The sequence below is a fragment of the Balaenoptera ricei genome, chromosome 3 (assembly GCF_028023285.1).
Source record: "Balaenoptera ricei isolate mBalRic1 chromosome 3, mBalRic1.hap2, whole genome shotgun sequence".
NCBI classification, from domain to species: domain Eukaryota; kingdom Metazoa; phylum Chordata; class Mammalia; order Artiodactyla; family Balaenopteridae; genus Balaenoptera; species Balaenoptera ricei.
Genome location: NC_082641.1, coordinates 173530116 through 173550392, shown reverse-complemented (window position 1 = coordinate 173550392; position 20277 = coordinate 173530116). Strand labels below are relative to the sequence as shown.

The 20277-nt window shown below is 53.2% G+C and overlaps 1 protein-coding gene across 1 annotated transcript; it reads left to right on the top strand.

The window, feature by feature from the left end:
* Window positions 1-136: 136 nt before the first annotated feature.
* On the top strand, window positions 137-17931 carry BRME1 (break repair meiotic recombinase recruitment factor 1). Its single transcript, XM_059919165.1, has 8 exons — window positions 137-167; window positions 3626-3800; window positions 7161-7242; window positions 7486-7590; window positions 10062-11348; window positions 15025-15113; window positions 17155-17247; window positions 17661-17931. Exons 1-8 carry the CDS (start codon window positions 137-139, stop codon window positions 17812-17814), a joined length of 2016 nt encoding a protein of 671 aa, XP_059775148.1. The 3' UTR covers window positions 17815-17931.
* Window positions 17932-20277: the final 2346 nt, after the last annotated feature.

Here is a 20277-nt window from a genome sequence, read left to right as displayed (position 1 = left end):
CCTGGGGCAGCCAGATGGGCCCAGGTGGGGGTGGGGTGTCCTCAGCCAAGGCCACTGGGTCTGTACCCAGAGACAGGAACTGCTTGTAACGATGAGATTTGCTCCTTGTTTTCAGATTTCTCTAGGGAGGGATAAAATGAGTAAGAGGAAGAAGCTTCGGACCTCAGGTATTTGGACATTAAAGTTGACACCTCTTTATTGCTGCTTCTGCTTATAGGAGGAATGTGGGCTTATTGCAGAAATGTGCTAACATGACCACACCAAGCTCCTTAAAATAACAACAATGACTTAATACATGCAATGACTTAATACAAGTGTAAATCATGGAGAAGTAAAAAGTGAAAGCTTTGTGGAGCCTCCCCCAGCCTCTAGTGGGATCCCACAGCCTAGGGGAGGCCCCCAGGCTTCAGGGCAGGGGTACAGCCTCTATGCAGGCCCACTCTCAGAGATGACCCATGAATAGAGCTTGATGTGCTGGTGTGTGGCGAACTGCTTCACTCTCGAGCCGAAAACCTGGGTTCATCTCACTGTGTGATGGCAGGTGACTTAACTGTGTGTCTCACTCTCCTCCTATTTGTAGGGGATAAGAGCACCTACGCTTTACTTTTGAACAATGATTCTCAACCCGTTGTGGGGAGCAATTTGACCTCCAGAGGACATTTGCCAATGTCGTGACACATTTTTAGTTTTCACAACCGGTGTGTGGGCGGTGGCGGGGGGTGGGGGTGGGGGTTAGTACTGGCATTTAGTGGATTAGGCCAGAGATGCTACTCAAAATCATAGAATGTGGTGAACAGTCCCCACAACACAGAATGACCTGGCCCCAAATGTCAATAGTACCCAAATGTCAATAGTGCCAAAGTAGAGAACTGTGCCCTAGAGCTCACGTGTGGATTAGTGTTTGTAGAGCACGGAGAATAGATCCACGGTAGGACACAAATACATGCTGCTGTTATCATTGCCCTTTCAGATTAGGAAGAAATTTTTCATTCTGAAACAATTTTAAGCTTACAGAAAAGTTGTAAAAATAGTTCAGAGTTCTGTCTACCCTCCCCCTAGCTTCCCCTAATGTTAACATCCCCCTCAACCATAGGATGATGATCAACCGTATAGTGTAGCGTAAAAAACAGGAAATGAACCTCAGTACACTACTTCTTCCAAACTTTTTCTTTCTATACATAAATACAGTGTTTTTATTGGAAAATAGAATCATCACACATACTGATCTGCAACCTCTCTTTTTCAACTTCATGGTATTTCGAGACTGTCTTTACTTCTCAATATACGTATAGAATTTCCTCATTTGAAAAGAAAAACACCCAGTGTTACATAGTATAGCTCCATTTCCCTGTCATTGGCTAAGGTAGTTTAAATTTCTTAAAAAGTTTAGAAAGGACCCCATCACTTAGTGGTTAATCAACTTCGAGAGTAGCACTCATTTTTTCCCAAGATGTGGGACAGGAAAGATACTATCAACAGATTGAAGATGTTTTGTGCAGAGATGAGTAACAAGCTGTTTGGAGGCACAGGCATTTCTCTGACCTTCGAGGAGGAAGCTGGGGCCAGCCAGGCCCACCCACAGCAGGTCATATGGGGCCTCTCTTGGCAGTGGACTCCCCTGCTCAGTGGACCCTGGGCTGGCCCAGGACAGCTCTTTCTGTGTGTCCTGGATGGGGTGGAGAGAAAGGAAGAAGATTCTGGCAGGTGGTGAAAGGAGCCCTTTCCCTTCTGATGTCTTTGGCCTCTGGTGTTGAACACAAGGTTCTGCCTTAGTTTTTCTTAAATTAATCCTGTGGGAACAGATCACAGGAAGGAAATGGGAGCCTCTTCACTTCTGCTGATATTTTTGCTTTTTATTTGGTACAAATAAATGTCCATTGGATGAGCAAAGCAAGCTAGTGTTTGGACATCTTAAGAAACTGAGTAAATGAAGCTGCTATATTTTTACATTTTATGGCAGACCACAAGGTGGGAATGTGTTTGTGTAAGAAACATTCATCGCAGCTTTGCTCTGGGTGCAGTGCTGGCGTGGGCACCTGAGGTGGAGGGTGGGAGGCAGGGTGAAGATGAGATCAAGATGAGACTCCGTTCCTGCCCTTGACAGCTTCAAGGTCTAGTCAGGGGAAAAAGAAAAATGTTTCTCAGCAGGAGAGCTAATCAGATAACAGTGGGGTGAAGTTCTAAATGGGCACACACGAACCGTAACTGACAGACTTGGGAGAAATTACAGGAAAGCCACTGTGGTCTAGTGAAGCCCCAAAAGCTGAATGAATGCTGAGGAGGACCCTAGCATTCAGTGTTGGAGGGAGGGGGCTCATTCAGTGGTTTTACTTCAAGGTATGTAAGGAGCTGAGTTTGGAAAGGGTCTACGTGACTGACCTCCAAGAAAATCAGACCTGGGTCTGGTTTGTCTTTTTGTTCTCGCTGCCTAGTCAGAGGTGCAGTACATAGTAGGTGCTCAGTAAGTGCTCAGGTATACTTAGGTGTGGAGGCTCTGGAACCGGACTGCCTGGATTCTGTTCCAGATTCCTCAGCCTCCCTGTACCTCAGCTTTCTCGTCCATAAGATGGGCCTAACATCAGGGCCCTGCCTGAAGTTTTGTCATAACGCACCTGAGTTCTCAGGACAGTGTCTGGCGTGGAACTCACTAGAGTCAACCCTTATTATTTGTTCATTGAATAAATGGTTCAGTTGGGACCAGATTTTGGAGAGGTTTTACAAGCCAGCCACTATTGGCAGTTTCTGTATAAGGGAATTTCCTTCATTCAACAAATAGATGTTAAGAAGCACCTTTAGGCTCTAAATTGCTTTCAGTGATGGGAAAGGTATCGTAGGGATACAACAGGGATCAAGAGGCAGCAGAGAAGTCACCTCCTTAGCACTCGATGACTCTGGGTCCCAGTTTTCCCAGGATGGATATTCTGCAAGCATCATGGAAAACCAGAGTGGTACATAATTTAGTGTTGTCTGCATTTCCTGGGAGGTGATCTGGGTTTTCTTGGGCATTTATTCAGTCATCTACCAAGTATTTATTGAGCACCAACAGTTTATTAGATGCTCTTCTAGCTACTTGAGACCCAGCAGAGAGTGAGATAAATGAGGCCCCGCCTCGCATGGAACAGGTTGTAGTGGAGGAGACAGAAAATGACCCAGTGCACCGGATACTTGCAGAAAAGATGTGAAGTGAGTAGAACAGAGCATGGGCCCGAGAGGAGTTGCTCTATAGAAAAGGTAAGGATGCCTCTGCAGGGACATTTGAGCTGAGACCCGAAGGAGCCAGCACACACCTCTCAGCACTTCCGCAGGGAGACAGTCAGCTGGGCCAGGTTGTCTCGTGTGGTTCCGAGCCAGGCCCGGTCACCTCAGGATTGAACGTCAATCATGACCAGTCCATAGATTAAAAGCCTTTGGATCCCATGGCCATGTAAGCCCCTGGGTCCCACCTGGATGAAATTCCATCTCATCTCTCACTCTCCAGGCAAGCGTCAGAGCAGGGATTTCCTGCCCTTTGCACAAGCCTGCTCACGTTGCATCAGTGGCCCAGATGTGTTTGGTGGTCGGCCATGGCAGTGCATGCTCCCGCCAGCCCCCTCCCCTTCATCTTCTTTTGTCTCTAAACCAGGAGGGAAAGGAATCCGTCCTCCAAAACTTCCAAAGAACCCAAGGTTAGGAGACTCTGACGGGGACCCCCAGAGTTCCAAGTTGGGCCATTGGCATCACCCTGAAGAGACAGAAAGCAGATCAGGACCCGCTCCCTCTGCAGAGCAGAGCAGGGAGGAACCAGGGCAGGCAGCTTCCAGGTAGGTGGCTCAGAACATTCCAGCAAGCCTCTCCACTGACAGTGGGCACAGCACAGTGGCCTAGTGGACAGGATGCAAAGGGGAGGGGCCAGTCTACACGACCCGTCCAGTGCCATGCGTCCCCCACAGGGGCTCGGGGCCCTTGGATCGAGCTTCTCGGAGTTGTGCTCTGGGGACTCTCCTCTTCAGCGAGAAAGGTCGATATTTTAACCACGGGCAAGGAAGACCTTGAATTTTTCAAGGTCACTTAGTTACAGAATGCAACTTGTCCTGCCTGCTGGTCAAATCCATATTTATCCCACATTCCTTCTTAATCAAGAGGGGACTGAAGGAGTTGTGGGTCTGTGAAATAATAACCCTTAAGAGAGAATGACGATCTTTATGTTCCAGGCAGCATTCTAATAATAAATACTTTACACGCCTCAGCTTGTGTCATCCTCACGGCACTGTGACATGGGTTTATATCCCCATTTGGCATATGAGGACTCTGAGGCTTCGAGAGATCAAATGACTTTCCCAAGGCCACTGAGCTGGTACAAGGCAGGCTGGGGTTCTGGCTGCGTCTGGTTCCTGTGCTCTTTACCACAGTGGTTTCCCAGTTCCCTTATTTTTTCAGGAAATACATAATTAAGCACGGTGGGGGAAAGGAAGAAAGATCTGGAGAACCAGTCAGTCTCCACAGGGTTAAACCACATGTAACTATAGCAGAGTAGAAAGGGTTAGCAGGGACTTCCCTGGTGGCACAGTGGTTTAAGAATCCGCCTGCCAATGCAGGGGACACGGATTCGATCCCTGGTCCGGGAAGATCCCACATGTTGTGGAGCAACTAAGCCCACGCGCCACAACTACTGAACCTGCGCAGGCTCTAGAGCCCATGAGCCACAACTACTGAAGCCCGTGCGCCTATAGAGCCCATACTCCACAACAAGAGAAGCCACCACAGTGAGAAGCCCACGCACCTCAAAGAAGAGTAGCCGCTGCTCACTGCAGCTAGAGAAAGCCTGCACACAGCAACAAAGAGCCAATGCAGCCAAAAATAAATATAAATAAATAAATTTATAAAAAAAAAAAAAAAAGAAAGGGTTAGCAGGAGTTAGGAGAAAGAAGGTTCCTGCTACCTGAAGTCTTCAGAGAAAGCATCATGAATTGTACTAGCACGTTTTCTGAGTGAAAAATTGAGGCATGCAGTCTGGCTGACAGAACCATTTTCTGGGGTGTGTGTCTGTCTGATCTCAGGTCTTTGCAATCTTAGGGCTAAAGGCTGTGTGTGTGACAGGAAGAGAGGGGCCACGTGTCACACCTAAGCTGTTCCCCCAGACAGACACAGTGATGTCACACTGTGCCCCTCACCCCTCGAGAAGCCGTATCAGGGCTGATGGGGTCACGGCTGCTGCCCACCCTGCTGTGTGAGACCGTAAGAATAATCAGAACCCACAGAAGTGGGTTCCCACTCTTTTGTTTCTGTTTTTTAAATGTTTTATTAAGAAATACCACACGTGCAGAAATATAACAGACGAAAGCAACATAAAGCAGTCAGTTTAACACATTTATGTTGAGAAATGAAACCTTGCCAGTACCCCAGAAGCCGCCCAAACAACCCATCCCAATGAAAAATTTTGAAACAGGCGGTTGCTGTCAGTATCTAGAGTTCCTCTGTCTCCATAACCTCCCTTGGCACGATTCAAGCCCATTAGTGTAGCTTCATGCGTTTTCCTGCTCCACTTCCAAAGTTGAAACCATGAAGTTTCAGTTCCAGATTTTGATCTTTTTTCACAACATACATATCCACGTTTATTTAGACATAACCGTAAGTCTCACCAGTTTTTTTAAAAAGACTTTATTTCTTCAGAGCAGTTTTAGGTTTACAGTAAAATTGAGAGGAAGGTACAGTGGTTTCCGATACACCTCCTGTCCCCACACATGCACAGCCTCCCCCGTTATCACCATGACTCACCAGAACGGTACATTTTTTTTTTTTTTTTTTTTTTTAAACTGTGACAGCTTCTATTTTTTTTTTTTTTTTAAGTATTTATTTATTTATTTATGGCTGTGTTGGGTCTTCGTTTCTGTGCGAGGGCTTTCTCTAGTTGTGGCAAGCGGGGGCCACTCTTCATCGCGGTGCGCGGGCCTCTCACTATCGCGGCCTCTCTTGTTGCGGAGCACAGGCTCCAGACGCGCAGGCTCAGTAATTGTGGCTCACGGGCCCAGTTGCTCCACGGCATGTGGGATCTTCCCAGACCAGGGCTCGAACCCGGGTCCCCTGCATTGGTAGGCAGATTCTCAACCACTGCGCCACCAGGGAAGCCCAGAACGGTACATTTTTTAACCAAGGATGAACCTACATTGACACAGTCCACGGTTTACTTTAGAGTTCACTCTGTGTGTTGTACATTCTGTGGGTTTGCACAGCAGTATAATAACATATATCCATGATTACAATATCATACAGAGTCTTCTTATGGCCGTAAAAATCCTAGCCTATTCATCTCTCCCCACAACCCCAGGTAACCACTGATCTTTTCACTGTCTCCATAGTTTGCTCTTTCCAGAATATCATATAGTTGGAGTCATACAGTACATAGCCTTTTCAGATTGGCTTCTTTCACTTGGTAATGTGCATCTAAGGTATCTCCACGTGTCTTCATGGCTTGAGAGCGCGATCTTTTTTTTTTTATAAAGCAGATGGCATGATTTTATTTTTTTTAATTTTTATTGGAGTATAGTTGATTTACGATGTTGTGTTAGTTTCAGGTGTACAGCAAAGTGAATCAGTTATAAATATACATATATCCACTCTTTTTTAGATTCTTTTCTCACATAGGCCATTACAGAGTATTGATTAGAGGACAGCTGGTTTCTTTTTAGCGCTGAATACCATCCCATTGTCTGGATTACCACAGTTTATTTATCCACTCACCCACTGAAGGCCATCTCGGTTGCATCCGTATTTTGGCAGATACGAATACACCCGTTTTTTTAGACACTGTTTTTTGTATCTACAACTTCTTTACAGTTTGCAGAGTTGGGGGCTGGAGTGTCAGTCAGTCCAAATGAGAATTCCTGTTCTTACTTCAGGAGCCAGTTCCTGGGATTATAAGAGTTTAAGTGCTGCCAGAGCAGGCAGCTTGGATTCTAGATGTGGGACTCCACACCTTTCTTGGCAGTCACATGTCCCCTTCTCCATCCCACCCTCTCTCAGCAGGTGCTCCAGGGCCTCCCTCTTAGGAGACCCTGGGCGCTACTTTGCATTTGGATTTCATTCCCCGCTGCTGCCGCCACTCTCTCCCGTTTGTCTTGCTATGCAAGTTAACAGCGTAGGAGGACTTGAGAACCTCCTCTGTTTTGTCTTTCTCCTCGCAGCTCTCCTTATGAGGAAGCAGGAGCTCCCTCCAGTCTCCTCGGGGAGCCAGAAAAAGAGCCAGTTCGCCTTCCTCCTTCCCAGGTGAGCCTGTCTTGCAGCCTGACGTATGTACAAAAGATGCTGCCTCTCTTCAGCTGGAGATCTTGTCTCTATTCCTCGTCTGTAACTGCTGGTGGGAGGGTGTGCTGGGGATGGAAGGCAAGGGCCTTGAGGTTTGAGATTGCAAGAGAGAAACTTGTTCTGGTGTCTGCTTGCTTGATTTCCGAGACCTCATTCCGCCCTCATCTTTACTGCTGTTTTTTTCTTGTTGTATCTGGTTCACAGAACTCAGTCGGGAGGTTTGTCCCCCAGTTTGCGAAACCCAGGAAGACAGTGACAGGACGAGCAGAGAGGAGGGAAGAGGACCCCAGGAGTGGGGCCTTCAGCTTGGTAAGGTCCTACCATCGACCTTCCTCTTGGCCCAACCTTGGCAGCCAAGTTCAGCCTTGATTTCCTTTGGCAATGGCTAGCCCTGCACCTCTCCACACACACACCCCATTTTTAGCGCTACAGATGTCTGTGGACGGCAGGTGCCATGCCAGCAACTCGCAGGCCTGTGAGAGGCACTCAGGACAGCTGTGCCTGCACTGAAGCTGTCGAGGCCAGAGCTGTCTTCCCCAAGTTGCGTGAAAGTGGTGAAACTCAGAAAGGCAGCCCACATTCTATCCCTGAACCCCTATGCTTCTCAGAAGCTTTGCTGTGAGTCGGGGTGGGTGGGTCTTACAGCATGCTCTCTTGTCCTTGCCACCACGAGCTCCAGGGGTCACGATGTCTCTGGAACACACACCCCTAAAAAAGTGAGTGGTGGGCATTCCCAGCAGCTTTGTTTGTAATCGCCCCCAACCGGGAACACCCCAGATGTCCTTCAGCTGGTGAATGGTTGAACAAATCATGGTCCAGCCACACCATGGAACACAACCCAGCAATAAAGAAGGAACAAACAGGTGTGATACACAGAACCACCTAGATGGATCTCCAGGGCATTATGTGGACTCAGAGGAGGTTGCAGAAACAGCATGCTCAGCCATAAAAAGGAACGAAACTGGGTCATTTGTAGAGATGTGGATGAATCTAGAGACCATCATACAGAGTGAAGTAAGTCAGAGAAAAACGAATACCGTATATTAACGCATATATGTGGAACGTAGAAAAATGGTACAGATGAACAGGTTTGCAGGGCAGAAACTGAGACACACACGTAGAGACGTTTGTATGGACACCAAGGGGGGAAAGCGGTGGTGGGGGGTGGTGTGATGAATTGGGAGATTGGGATTGACATGTATACACTAATATGTATAAAATGGATAACTAATAAGAACCTGCTGTTTAAAAAAATAAATAAAACTCAAAAATACAGAAAAAAAAAAAAGAAACAGTATGGCTACAAGTGTCCATCATCGATGGATGAATAGATAAACAAAATGTGGTATATCCATACGACGGAACGGATATTTGTGCATCCATGTTCACTGCAGCATTATTCACAGTAGCCAAAACGTGGGAGCACCCAAAGTATCCATCAGCAGATGAATGAACAAATAAAATATTGTATATTCACACAATGGAATGTTACTCAGCTTTAAAAAGAGATTCTTTTTTTTTTTTGGCTGCACCATGCAGCATGTGGGATCTTAGTTCCCCAATCAGGGATCAAACCCATGCCCGCTGCGTTGGGAGCATGAAGTCTTAATAACTGGACCACCAGGGAAGTCCCAAGGAAGGGATTCTGACACATGCTACAACATGGATGAACCTGAAGGACATTACGCTAAGTGTAGTAAGCCAGACACAAAGCAACAAATACTGTATGCTCCCACTTATACAAGGTCCCTAGAGTAGGCAGATTCTACCGATTCCACAGGAGGTAGAATGGGGGTTGCCAGGAGCTGGGGGAGTGGGGAGTTAGTGTTTCATGGGGACAGAGTTTCAGTTTGGGAAGATGAAAAAGTTCTGGAGATGGATGGTGGTGATGGTTGCCCGACCTTGTGAATGTACTTAATGCCGCTGAACTATGTACACTTTAAAATGATTAAAATGGTGGGAACTTCCCTGGGGGTCCAGTGGTTAGGAATCCTCCTTCCAATGCAGGGGACGCTGGTTCAATCCCTGGTCAGGGAACTAAGATCCCACATGCCGTGGGGCAACTAAGCCCGCACGCCGCAACTACAGAGCCATACGCCACACTGAAAGATCCCGCGTGCCGCAGCTAAGACCCAATGCAGCCAAATAAATTAATTAATTAAATATTTTTTTAAAAAAGATCATTTCCTTCAAAAAAGATAAAATGATTAAAATGGTGAATTTTAGGTTATGTGTATTTTACCAAAATTAAAAACAAAACAGCACAGGGAGGCCCCCGTGTGCCCTCCCCGAGCATCCCCCGGTGGTAGCATGTTACGTAACTCTAGTCCATTGGCAACACCAGGCAACTGACATTGACACTGGTGCGATCCACAGGACCTCCTTGATTTTTATATCCTTGATCTTCCCGAGAGCCTCCACGTGCCTGGTGCTGGTGGGGCGAAGGAGCTGGTAGAAAGGGGGGTTCCTGGGGCTTCCCTGGTGGTCCAGTGGTTAAGACTTCGCACTTCCACTGCACGGGGTGGGGGTTCAGTCCCTGGGTGGGGAAGATCCACATGACGTGAGGTGTGGCCAAAAAAAAAAGAGAGGGGTGCCTGTGCTTCCGGTTCCCCCTCTAGCCCCTGGCACAAAGCTCTGCCCAGCGTTGGGGCTGATCCCTATTTGGGTGCACCGTCATCCCTGCAGCATCTGAGGCTTTGAACAGGGGCAGTAATGACTAGAAAAATCCTAGGAGCGGTTGATTATTGAAGGCCCAAGGCTGAGTCTTTTTCTCTCCACAGGAAACACTGCCAGAACCTAGTGCCCAGCAGGCCAGAAGCCAGCCTCAAGAGGAGTCCCCAGGGCTTGCCCTCCAGGAGACCAGGGACCCAGGAGACCAGACCCAGGCAGACAGCGCCTGCCCCGAGCCCAGCGGCCAAAACCCTGTGACGCCTGTGCCTGGCGATGGGGATCCTCAGCCCTTGGCCTCCAGCATTGCCTCTCTGGAGTGGGGAACAGTGCCCTCGGCCTCAGAGAGGGCCAGCCAGGACCACCTGTCAAAGCATGGGACCAACGTGCCAGATGGTGGAAGCACGGAGGAGGGTTGGGTTCCAGGTGATCATGGCCAGAAAGGGCACCTGCCAGGCAGTGATCCTGAAGAGGAGCCAGACCAAGGAGCCCCTCAGGAGGGAGGTGCCCGAGGGGAAGCAGGAGCTGAGCTGCCTGAGGAGCGCCAGGAGGAAGAAGATGGCATCCTGGGCCCAGAGCCCAGATCTGCAGCCCAGGGCCCTCCTGACGCTCTGCAGACACCCAGCTGGACTGGCGGGGGAGCAGAGTGGAGCTATAGCAGCCCAAGATGCTCCCGCCTTGGGGCTGTTGTCATCGCAGGTGTGAGCACAGACCCCACGGAGCCAGAACAGAGGGCTCTGGGGGTGGCTGGGCCAGACGGGACGGTCAATGCCAGGGTGACTGCCTCTCCCAGCGGGAAGGCTTCTGATGGAGGCCACAGCAGGGCCCTGCTCGGGTGCATGCCTCTCACTGGGGAGACCACAGGAGGCAGAGAGGAGGCAAGGCGGGAAGACAAGCCCCCTGATGATGTCCCGGGGGGCCTCGCAGCCTCCCTGGCTCTGGCTCACGAGATCCAAGAGCCCACAATAGGTGTTGGGGATTCCAGCCCTTTAGCCTTGGAAATGGGTCCAGGTGTGGGTCAGACACAGGTACCAGGCCCGGATCAAGAAGGGCTGGGAGGTATGTGCTTGCTGCCTTTGCTGTTGCAACCTGTGGGTGAAAAGGCAGCTGAGTTAGGGAGCCATAGCCACAAACAAGACTTCAAGGGGCTCAGTTTGCCCCTTGGAGCCTGTGCTCCCCCAGTGTACAGAGAAGCAGTGGACGGCCCTCCCCAGGACGCTGGGTCACGTCAGGGCAGCCCAGATGCCCGCACAAGCCCGGCAGGCCAGCCTGAGCACCCTGCTGACTCTTCAGAGCAGGCTCTCTGGGAGGGGTCCCCAGCCATGGAACTCTACTTCCTGCCGGACAGCCAGACACAGGATGCCCTGGAAGCCCCTGGTTTTGAAGCCCCACCTGAACAGGTAAGAGCTTCCTTGAGTTACAGCCAGATGTCCTAGTACAGGTGCCAAATGGCCACAAACCCTCCCAAACCACCCGGTAGTGGGGGAAAGGTGGGCACGTGGCCATCTGTTTGTACGGCAGATGAGTCCGGGGGTCTGAGTCACAGCTTCAGCGGCTGTGGAGTCTGTGATATTCTGGAAAGGATAGACCTGCCTTTCTATGAGGGGCCCATCTGTGTGGGAGCTGAAGAGCCCCGGGATGTGACACACATGTATTTTGTCAGCCCAGGGAGAACCCCTGGTGCACTTGCCCCCTCCACCCTTCAGTGCCCTGCTCTGGCCGGAGGTTCCCGAGGGATGTATGGAGGGTGACAGACCAAACGGGGTGACCTAAAGAAGCCAATGACCTCAAAGCTGGGCCTGTGGGCGGGGACTTCGTTCCCCCACTGGAAAGAACCTTTGCCCATCTTTAGGGTCATTGGGGGGCCCAGATACAATTCTTTTTCAGACATATACATGGAATTTCATTTGCTGGAATTTTAGGGGCTTTGCTTCCTTCAGGGATCTGCCTGCTGAGCCTGTGCTGGCCGTTGGCGGTCACCTGTCAGGGCAGGTGGCAGTCCTTGCTTTGGCCCTGCCCCCCCAGGAAGCGCCACATCTCTGGCTGCTGGCGCACTTGAGCCTGAGCTAAGTGCTTTGCAGCCTCGCCCTGATAGGTAGGTGGTTCTCTTTCCACACACTGGGTGTGGCTGAGAGGCCGAAGAAGGTTGGGCACCTGCCCCAGGTGAGGCAGCCAGCAGGGGAGGAGCCTGGGTCTGTGCCCAGGTTGGCCTGATTCTGCAGCTGTGCCTCAACTGTTCCGTCCTGGAACGAACACAGAGCCCATGTCGCTTCACAAACATGGCCTCCGTTTCTTTGGCTGTCCCTGTTTTAAAACTTCATTTTTTTGGTTGTTTGAAAATGTTTTTAAGATGTGAGAGTCCGCTCTATGCCAGGAGTGAACAGATCAGGCATGGTCCCTGCCCCCATGAGGTTTTCAGTAGCACCGTTCCCACCTGCCTCTCCCGGAGTGAGCATTTTGTTCCCTGTCATTTTGGCACTTAAAGAGTCTTATATGACACAGCCCCCAAACAGGCAAAGGACGTCATCTGGTGCCCAGCTGAAGAAAGCTAGCTGTTCCCACTGCAGAGGGGGATGTGACTGGCTTGAGCTAACGTGGGTCTCAGGCGCTGCCTTCCCAAGGGATGGCCAGGGGTCATTTGTGACACAGGCTTACCGAGTGACTTTTCGGACCCGGCCCTCCCTGCCCCGGCCCCCATTCCTTGTACCACCCATTGCGCATTGCTGTGATCACCAGATGAGCAGGATCACAGAAATCGAGTCACACTGCGGTTTGGTCACAGTGTTTAAACACGATTGCCCTGGAGAGGTAGGTGCTCAGGTGCTGGGCAGAGCTGAAACTTTATAACTAAAGCTGCATCCCTGGAAAAATGCAAACCCCTCTCTTGGAAAGAAGAGCTAAGTCATCCCCAGTCTCTGGCTTCTTGGGCTGTGGCTGAGGGATAAGGCTGGGAAAGCAGTTGGGACCTTGGGTGGCGTCCAGAGGGCAAAGGAGCAAGCCCTCCCGGACCTGCCACCAGTGAGTGCACTCTGAAGTCACCAAGGAGCTGGCAGCACCAGTGCGGGGGACCCAGCAGCAGCTGGGGTGGACAGCCCTGCTGGGAGAGGAGGCGCTGCCCTGACAAGGCTGTGGACACCCAGGCACGTTTTGTTTTGACACTGGGCGTTCCTGAACAAGTCGGGGCAACCCAGGCACAGGTTCCCATGGGAAGGTGCGGGAAGGCCCTGTGGGCGGGGACACATGGGAACAGAGCGCAGGTGGACCGAGAGAGCAGCCCTCGACCTCACCGTGGCACAGCTGTGAGCACTGCTTCAGAGGAGGGGCCCTGGGGTCTCGCAGCAGTGACAGACAGGCTTCAAACCCAGCTGCCCGCACAGGCACACTTGGTGTTTTCTTCTCATCGCGGCTCCCTGGGGACGTGGTGCTCACCCCAGGGCCGGTGGAGCCCTCCTCTGCCCACAAGCAGCGTCATTTAAAACACTGACTCCCAGGCCTCTCTCACAGCCCACAGGGGTGGCCCCCACACGTTCAATACAAGCACCGCCTTTGTCATGACATTTACACAACCCTGGTGGGAGCCGTGGTACCTGTTGGGAAAGAGACTATTCCTCATGACTAAGAATGGTGCCGTGAGTTGGGTGAATCTGTGGCATCAAATTGTTTTGTTTTTTTTATTTATTTATTTTTGGCTGCTTTGGGTCTTCATTGCGGTGTGCGGGCTTTCTCTAGTTGCGGCGAGGGTGGGCTACTCTTCGTTGCAGTGCACAGGCTTCTCATTGCAGTGGCTTCTCTTGTTGCGGAGCACGGGCTCTAGGCACGCAGGCTTCAGTAGTTGTGGCACGTGGGCTCAGTAGTTGTGGCACGCTTGCTCTAGAGCACAGGCTCAGTAGTTGTGGCGCACGGGCTTAGTTGCTCCGCGGCATGTGGGATCTTCCCAGACCAGGGCTCGAACTCGTGTCCCCTGCATTGGCAGGTGGATTCTTAACCACTGCGCCACCAGGGAAGCCCTCAGATTGTATTTTAAGTCACAGAGTTGCCTCCGTGAAAGTCGGCCAGGAGCACGGGAGAAACTGTATCGTCTAGAGTATGCTTCCCAACCTCAGCACTACTGGTGTTGGGGGCTGGATCGCCATTCTGTGCACAGCAGGGGCTTGAGCAGTGTCCCTCGCCTCCACCCCCAGGTGCCAGGAGCGCCCTCTCCCCCGGGGCATGACAACCAAAAGTGGTTTCCGACACTTAAGTGTCTTGGAGGCGGAGCCATCCCCACGCGAGAGCCGCTGGGCTGCAGCCAGTTCCTCACGTCTGTTCCTTTGGATTCGGGGACCCTTTGCAGGTCGAGCTCAAGCCCTTCACCCCATCCGCCACCCCAGGACTTTAGTCTCCTCAGAAAAGGCCCAACAGCCCTGGGCCGGCCACTCCACTTCAGCCTCTTTGCCTCTTTTCAGAAGGACGTACGTCACCTCCACGACTGAGCCTGACATTTTCCATGAAAATTAAACCACCGTTGACATTTAGAAATTTAAGCTTCTCAGGGTTATCTGGCTCTCTCCCCTATTAATTATGAATTTTCCCTTCAAAATACATTTGCAAAATCTCTTCCTGACATGAAACTCGTGGCCTATCTGGCCGACCTCTTTCCCTCCACGCCAGATGCCCACCTCGCCGCAGTCACCACCAGTCGGGGTCTTCTGTGTTCCCTTCTAGATACTGCAGGACAAGCTGGAGACAGCACCACTCCTCAGTTGTCAGGGACAGAGAACGTGTGGATGGAGCCGCCCACCCGTACAAATCAGCCTGTCGAAAGGCGCAGGCCCAGGACAGGACCCCAGGGTCAGGCCCAGTATTGCCCTTCTGCTCTCTTTCTAAAGAGGGAGGGTGAGAGCAGCCCGGGCTGGTGGCCGTAGGTCTGGCCATCGTGGCATCTGTCCCCACACCACTTTTCCTCTGCAGGAGTCCAGCCTCGGTGTTCCTGGCGTGGCAGAGGAGAAGCCAGACCTCCCCTGCCTGACTTTTCCTTCCCTATGCAGGGCTCACCCAGCTGGGCCGTTCACATGTGTGCGTGCTCTCTCTTTCCAGTTGTCTCCTGCAGGGAGCGGGTTGGACCCTTGCTGGCCTGGCACCAGCCCACGTGCCGACGGAGGCTCCCTTGCTGAGGCCCAGCCAAGGTAGGCAGGGTAGGAGGCCGCGCCAGAACCCTTTCCTTGACAGGAGTCCTCCTTTGGTCCCTGGGAGGGGAGAGAGTGGCTGCTTTCCTGGCACTAGAGCCCCCATGCTCTGCCTCCCCCCAGCCCTGTGAGCTCCCATTTTGTGGATGAGGGTGTCGGAGGTCGCCCTGGCTCTGCCTCGAGGGGCCTCACTTTCCTTGGTCCAGTAAGGTTGCTAAGCCCCGACTTTCAAACCACCCATGTCCCCTGCTACCCGCGAGTGGAGAACTCGTCAGCAATCTGCACCCAAGCCAGCATCTCTCCCAAGGACCCCTGCGATGATGCCCCCAGCTCTGTGGTGGTTTTAATGCACACTGTGCGTTTTTCTGGAGAGAAGGTCCAGAGCTTTCCCTGAATCTCCATGGAGGGGAAGTGGACCCAGACAGGGCTAAGAACCGTTGGCTCACAGGGGCCGTCCCCTCTCTGGCACCCTCGGGCCCTCCAGAGTCTCCCACCTGTCCCATCTTATTTCCTGCTTGATTTTATTCCCCAAGGCAGCCCACCTTCTTTCCCTCCTGCAGGCACCAGGTGTGCTCTTCCTCCAGCCTATGGAGTGTGTGTGTGTGTGTGTGTGTGTGTGAGTGTGTGTTGGGGGGGTCCTCTCCCCCCACCCCAGAGCCTCTCACAGCCCATCACCTTTGCTGTCTCCCAGCCTTGCTGGTGGCTAGCATTGAGCGACAGTCCTCTCCCGTTACCTTGAACCTGAACTGGCCTCTCTGCAGAGTGGCGGCTTATCGATTATTTATGGCCAAGCTTCTGTTTCTGTCTGGCAAGTGTGGAGGAGGGTTAGGGAGTTTGTCTCTTTCCTCTTTCTCCTCCCCCTCAGGGGAGAGGGACGCCGTGCTCCCACCTTCTGCCCTTACACACATCTGTAAATAGTACCTGTTGTACCACTTGTTGCCCCACCCCCTGCGCCCCCCTCCACGCACACACGCACACCCTGCACAGGGACCAGAGGCAGTTTAGTCAAAGTGGCCCCACTATTGTTTGGGCAAAGAGGAGGGAGATTCCTGGGTGAATCTCCGGCGGCCTCCATGGATGGCTGGAAGCCCCCAGGTGGGTCCCAGGGTCTGGTTCTGTGGCCCATGGCTGAGGGAGAAAAGGCAAGAGACTGAGGCCCGGACTGGCCAGTCGTCTCAGGGTGACCGAGGCAGGTGGAGCGGAACCAGAGTTCCCGCAGTGACAACCCAGGAGATGCTGCCAAGCTGGGCAACCCTCTGCCCACCACAGGCTGCACCCGTTAGATACGGTGGTGCAGAGGCACGTCCACCCCTTCCATAGACACTGACGCCCGCCAGTGCCGGCTCTTCCAGGAACTGCTCTGGGCACTGGGAGGCTGCGTGCGACAAAACATGAAGCTTCTACATAGTGGGGGTGGGAGCAGGGGTGAGCGAGAGACAGACAAATTAGGTGGTCAGATGGCAGAGTGTTGGGGAGAAAAAGACAGCAGGGCAGGGGTTAAAATTTTAACCTGTGGTGATGGAGAGGGCTCCCTCCTCCCACCTTCTCCACCCCAAGGAGGAGACATTTAGGAAAGAACATTCCAGAGCCCTAAGAATTGCTCAGGGAATGGCCAGGAATTCAGTGTGGCTGGAGCAGGGGGGAGGTGAGACAGGAGGGAGGGGCTGGGGTCTGGAGGTGCGCAGATGGTGCAGGGCTTTGGGGAGGGACTTTAGGCGGGCTTTACATTGCCACGCCCTCCCCTGCCCCCCAGGCCACAGGGGGGACAGGCTGTAGGGGCAGGAGCTGGGGGTTGGGGAGGCTGTGGCAGCTGTCGGACAAGGGCCACGGCGGTGGGGGTAGTGGCTGGATTCTGGGTGCGATTTCAGCAGTAGAGCCGGCTGGGTCGGCCATCAGGGCTGTGCCCAGGGTGGCCTCATGACTGTCAAAGGCGTTCATCTCTGGAGAAGACAGCTCGAGGCCCAGCAAAGCCCCCCAGGGCAGAGTCTGGTGGAGCTGTTCAGTGAGGTCAGGCCTCTTGCCCTCCCTCCCTTCCCGCCAGGACCCGAATGGGGATCAAGACCTGCGAAGCCGCCAGGATGGAGGATGCAACAGACACCGTGCGAGGCCTCGTCATCGAGCTCTCCAACCTGAAGTAAGGGCTGGGCTCGGATCCACGGATCCACAAGTCCCCGGGATGGGTGGAGGGGATGGGGCCGCGGGAGGATGGTGGAGGGCCCAGTACAGCAGCGATCCTGGGGTGTCAGGGTGGGCCCGGGATCCCCAGCGAGGGGCCTCTGGGAAGCTCCACCGTTCCTGGGCCCCAGCCGGTTGTGTCATAAACCCGTCCTTCGCAGAGTTGTTAGGTTCTGAAGAGGGGCTAGAAGGGTCACAACCTGCCCTGCAGCAGGCTGATTCTGATTATGCACGTGTGCATGCCTGTGTGTGTGTGACCTGTGAGTACACGAGTGTGTGAGCCTGTGTGAGCAGGCTGGTGTGTGCCCGAGTGTGAGGCATGGTCCCACTCTGCCGCGAGGTGGAGCACAGCTCAGACCCTTTCCCCCACAGCCGGCTGATCATGAGCGCCCACCGGGACCTGGAGGCCTTCAAGCGCCTCAACTACTACCAGAAAGCAAAGCCGGCAGGGAAGGCCCCTGCACCCTACACACCAAAGGGGGCTGGGAATCTCCCTCGAGGGGAGCAGTCCTGGAGGGACTCGTAGGTGTGTGTGTGTGTGCTCGTACAGGCTCGCCGGCCCCCAGAAGTGCCTGATGTTCCTGCCAAACAGCTGGAAACAATCTCTCAGCAGACTCCGGAAAGCCTGCTGGCCCCTGTGTGCCCCCTGTTATTTTGTTACCATCCGAGATGCTCCAGCAAGTCCTGTTGGGCCCCAGAAACCTCCCCTCAGCTGACCTGGAAGTCACCTTCCCATGGGAAACACAAAAGGCTCTGCCGTCCTCAGCAGCCTCCCTTGGGAGTCGCCTGGGGGAGGGGACCTGCTCCTCCCTGTGGCAGAGGCCTGGAAGCTGGAGGCAGAGAGGCGCGCTGGGGCCCCAGGAAGCTGGGGGTGGGGGGGGGGGGCAGAGCCGCCCAGATGTTTATCTGGATTTGCAAATTTCAGCTCCTTAGCCGAGGTTATGGAAGGTTCAGAATTTGTTTCTTTCCTGGAGGAGAAAAGGGCTCGCTTTGTTGGTTGTACCCTTGTTTTTCTCCAGATTTCCATTTTATTTCTTTTGGGAAGCCCATTAATAAATGATTCCCTAGCCAGACCTCAGACCTCGTGACCTGTTGTTTGGGGTTTGAGGCATTTTCAGTTCCTTGATGTCTTGCCCACAAACCTCCCTAACCATCTCTTTCTCCTTTGACTTCTACTTTTCATCTTCCCTGGGAAGACAAGTTCGGCTACTGTTGGATCCAGGGGTCCCCCATGCAGTACTGAGTGTGTCGGACTCAGGAGCAGGTGGCTGTGTGCACGAATTCAAGCACACACAGTATCTTGACTGATTGTCCAACTGGAGTTTGCGAGTCTGTGTTCAGTGCTGAGATGGCTTCGCCTGTCCTCCGTGGGACAAGCTGCCTGGAGGCCTTGGCCCGGAAGGACACATCCCTGGGGGAATGTTACTGACGCAGACACAGCTACTGCCTGGAGGGTGCTGAGGGCAGGCATTGCACACACCATCCCACCAAACCATACCACAGCCCCAGTGATGTCACATTGTCATAAGCAGTCCCGGGTGCTGCTGTCAAACCCATTTTGCAGAAGACGTGCTTCTATTAAATAAGTCACCACGAGATGGACCACACCCAACACTTTAATTTGTTGCTCTGCCTGTGGCTCCTGCACCCTAACTCCTACAGCCAAGGCAGGGCCCCCTCCCACCGCCTTTTTATACCCTGGGACACCCCATTTGCGAGGGAGCAAGGTGGGTCAGGGTCCCCCAACCCTTCTGCCTGCTGGATGTGCAGCTACTTCCTTGAACCCTCCAGCACGTGCCCAGTCACCCAGTTCCCTGTGTCTCACGCCCCAGCAGCTCTGGCTTATACAATTAGCATTTGCAGACACCTGGGGGTGGCTGGGGGATTGTGTCCCCTGACTCAATCTGAAACTCTTGGGGCTGCTAAAGAGGCCTCCTCTGTGTCTTCTTTCTTCTTCCCTCTCCTTTTCAAGCTTGGGCAGCAGGCTGTCTTCAAGGGCCGTCTCCCATCCCCGGCTCACCCCAGCCCTCCTCTTGGGTGGCCTCAGGTCCCAGTTCAAGTGGAAAAGCCAAGGGCAAATCCTGGGAAGTCCAAATCCTGCCCCCACTCAACCCTGGGAGACCTTGTCGGCTGGGGGTGGAGACCGGGCCCTCAGGCCAGCCTTCAGACTGGGGGAGGGATGTGGATAGGCACTTGTCACCTGCTGCCCCTGGGAGGCTGGGGGAACAAGATGTGGGGGTGCAGGAGACAGACGGGGGATGGGGATCCCCCCAAGCACAGCTCCCCAGAAGGACCAGATCATACTTCCTGGGTGGGGATGGATCTCCACCCCCCACCCACTCCTGCCCAAGCACAGCCAAATCACCTCTGTGGTGCCCCCTACCCATGGCCTCGCCTGGCCCAACCCCCTCTGGACATATGCCCATTCCTTGCAGCTCCCCACCCCACCCCTGCCCCAGCCCAGAAGTCCTTCCCTTGCTCTGAAGGGCCTGCCTGTGACTCCATGGCCCCCAGTTGCTGGGGCATCGATGGTGACCTATACGTTCACTAAGAGCCTCCTAGGTGAGGACAGTGATGGGGGGAACCTCTGTCTCTCCATTGCCCCCTCAAGTCAGGCCCCCACCTCCAGTGTAGGGGATTCCATCTGACATGTCAATATGCAAGGGGTGGCTGGAAGAGTTCGCAAACACGAAGCGTCACAGAAACAGCCTCATGGCACCAACCCAGCAGCAAGTGCCCTGCTCAGAAGTGCCAGGCTGGGGCGACCCCTCAGAACCCCATCGCTGCCCTGTGGTGCCCACTCCCATTTCTCAGCACAAAGCAGCTCACCCCAGGGCCCCAGGGTAAATGGCAATCCAAACAGCAGTTTGGGCATGTGGAGGTCAGAGTAACGTGGGGGTAAGGGATGAGCCAGGAGAGGAGGGTCCCCAGCCCCATTGGCACAGTTCACGCTACCTCGTCCCAAGACCGGGCCTGCTATGACACTGAT

Bases quoted from the DNA above. Each gene is read 5' to 3' on its own strand.
- BRME1 (XM_059919165.1), top strand. From the start codon at position 137: ATGAGTAAGAGGAAGAAGCTTCGGACCTCAG. The intron at 7,591-10,061 runs GTAAGGTCCTAC...TTCTCTCCACAG, and splicing joins GGAGTGGGGCCTTCAGCTTG to GAAACACTGCCAGAACCTAG. The intron at 15,114-17,154 runs GTAGGCAGGGTA...CCTTCCCGCCAG, and splicing joins CTTGCTGAGGCCCAGCCAAG to GACCCGAATGGGGATCAAGA.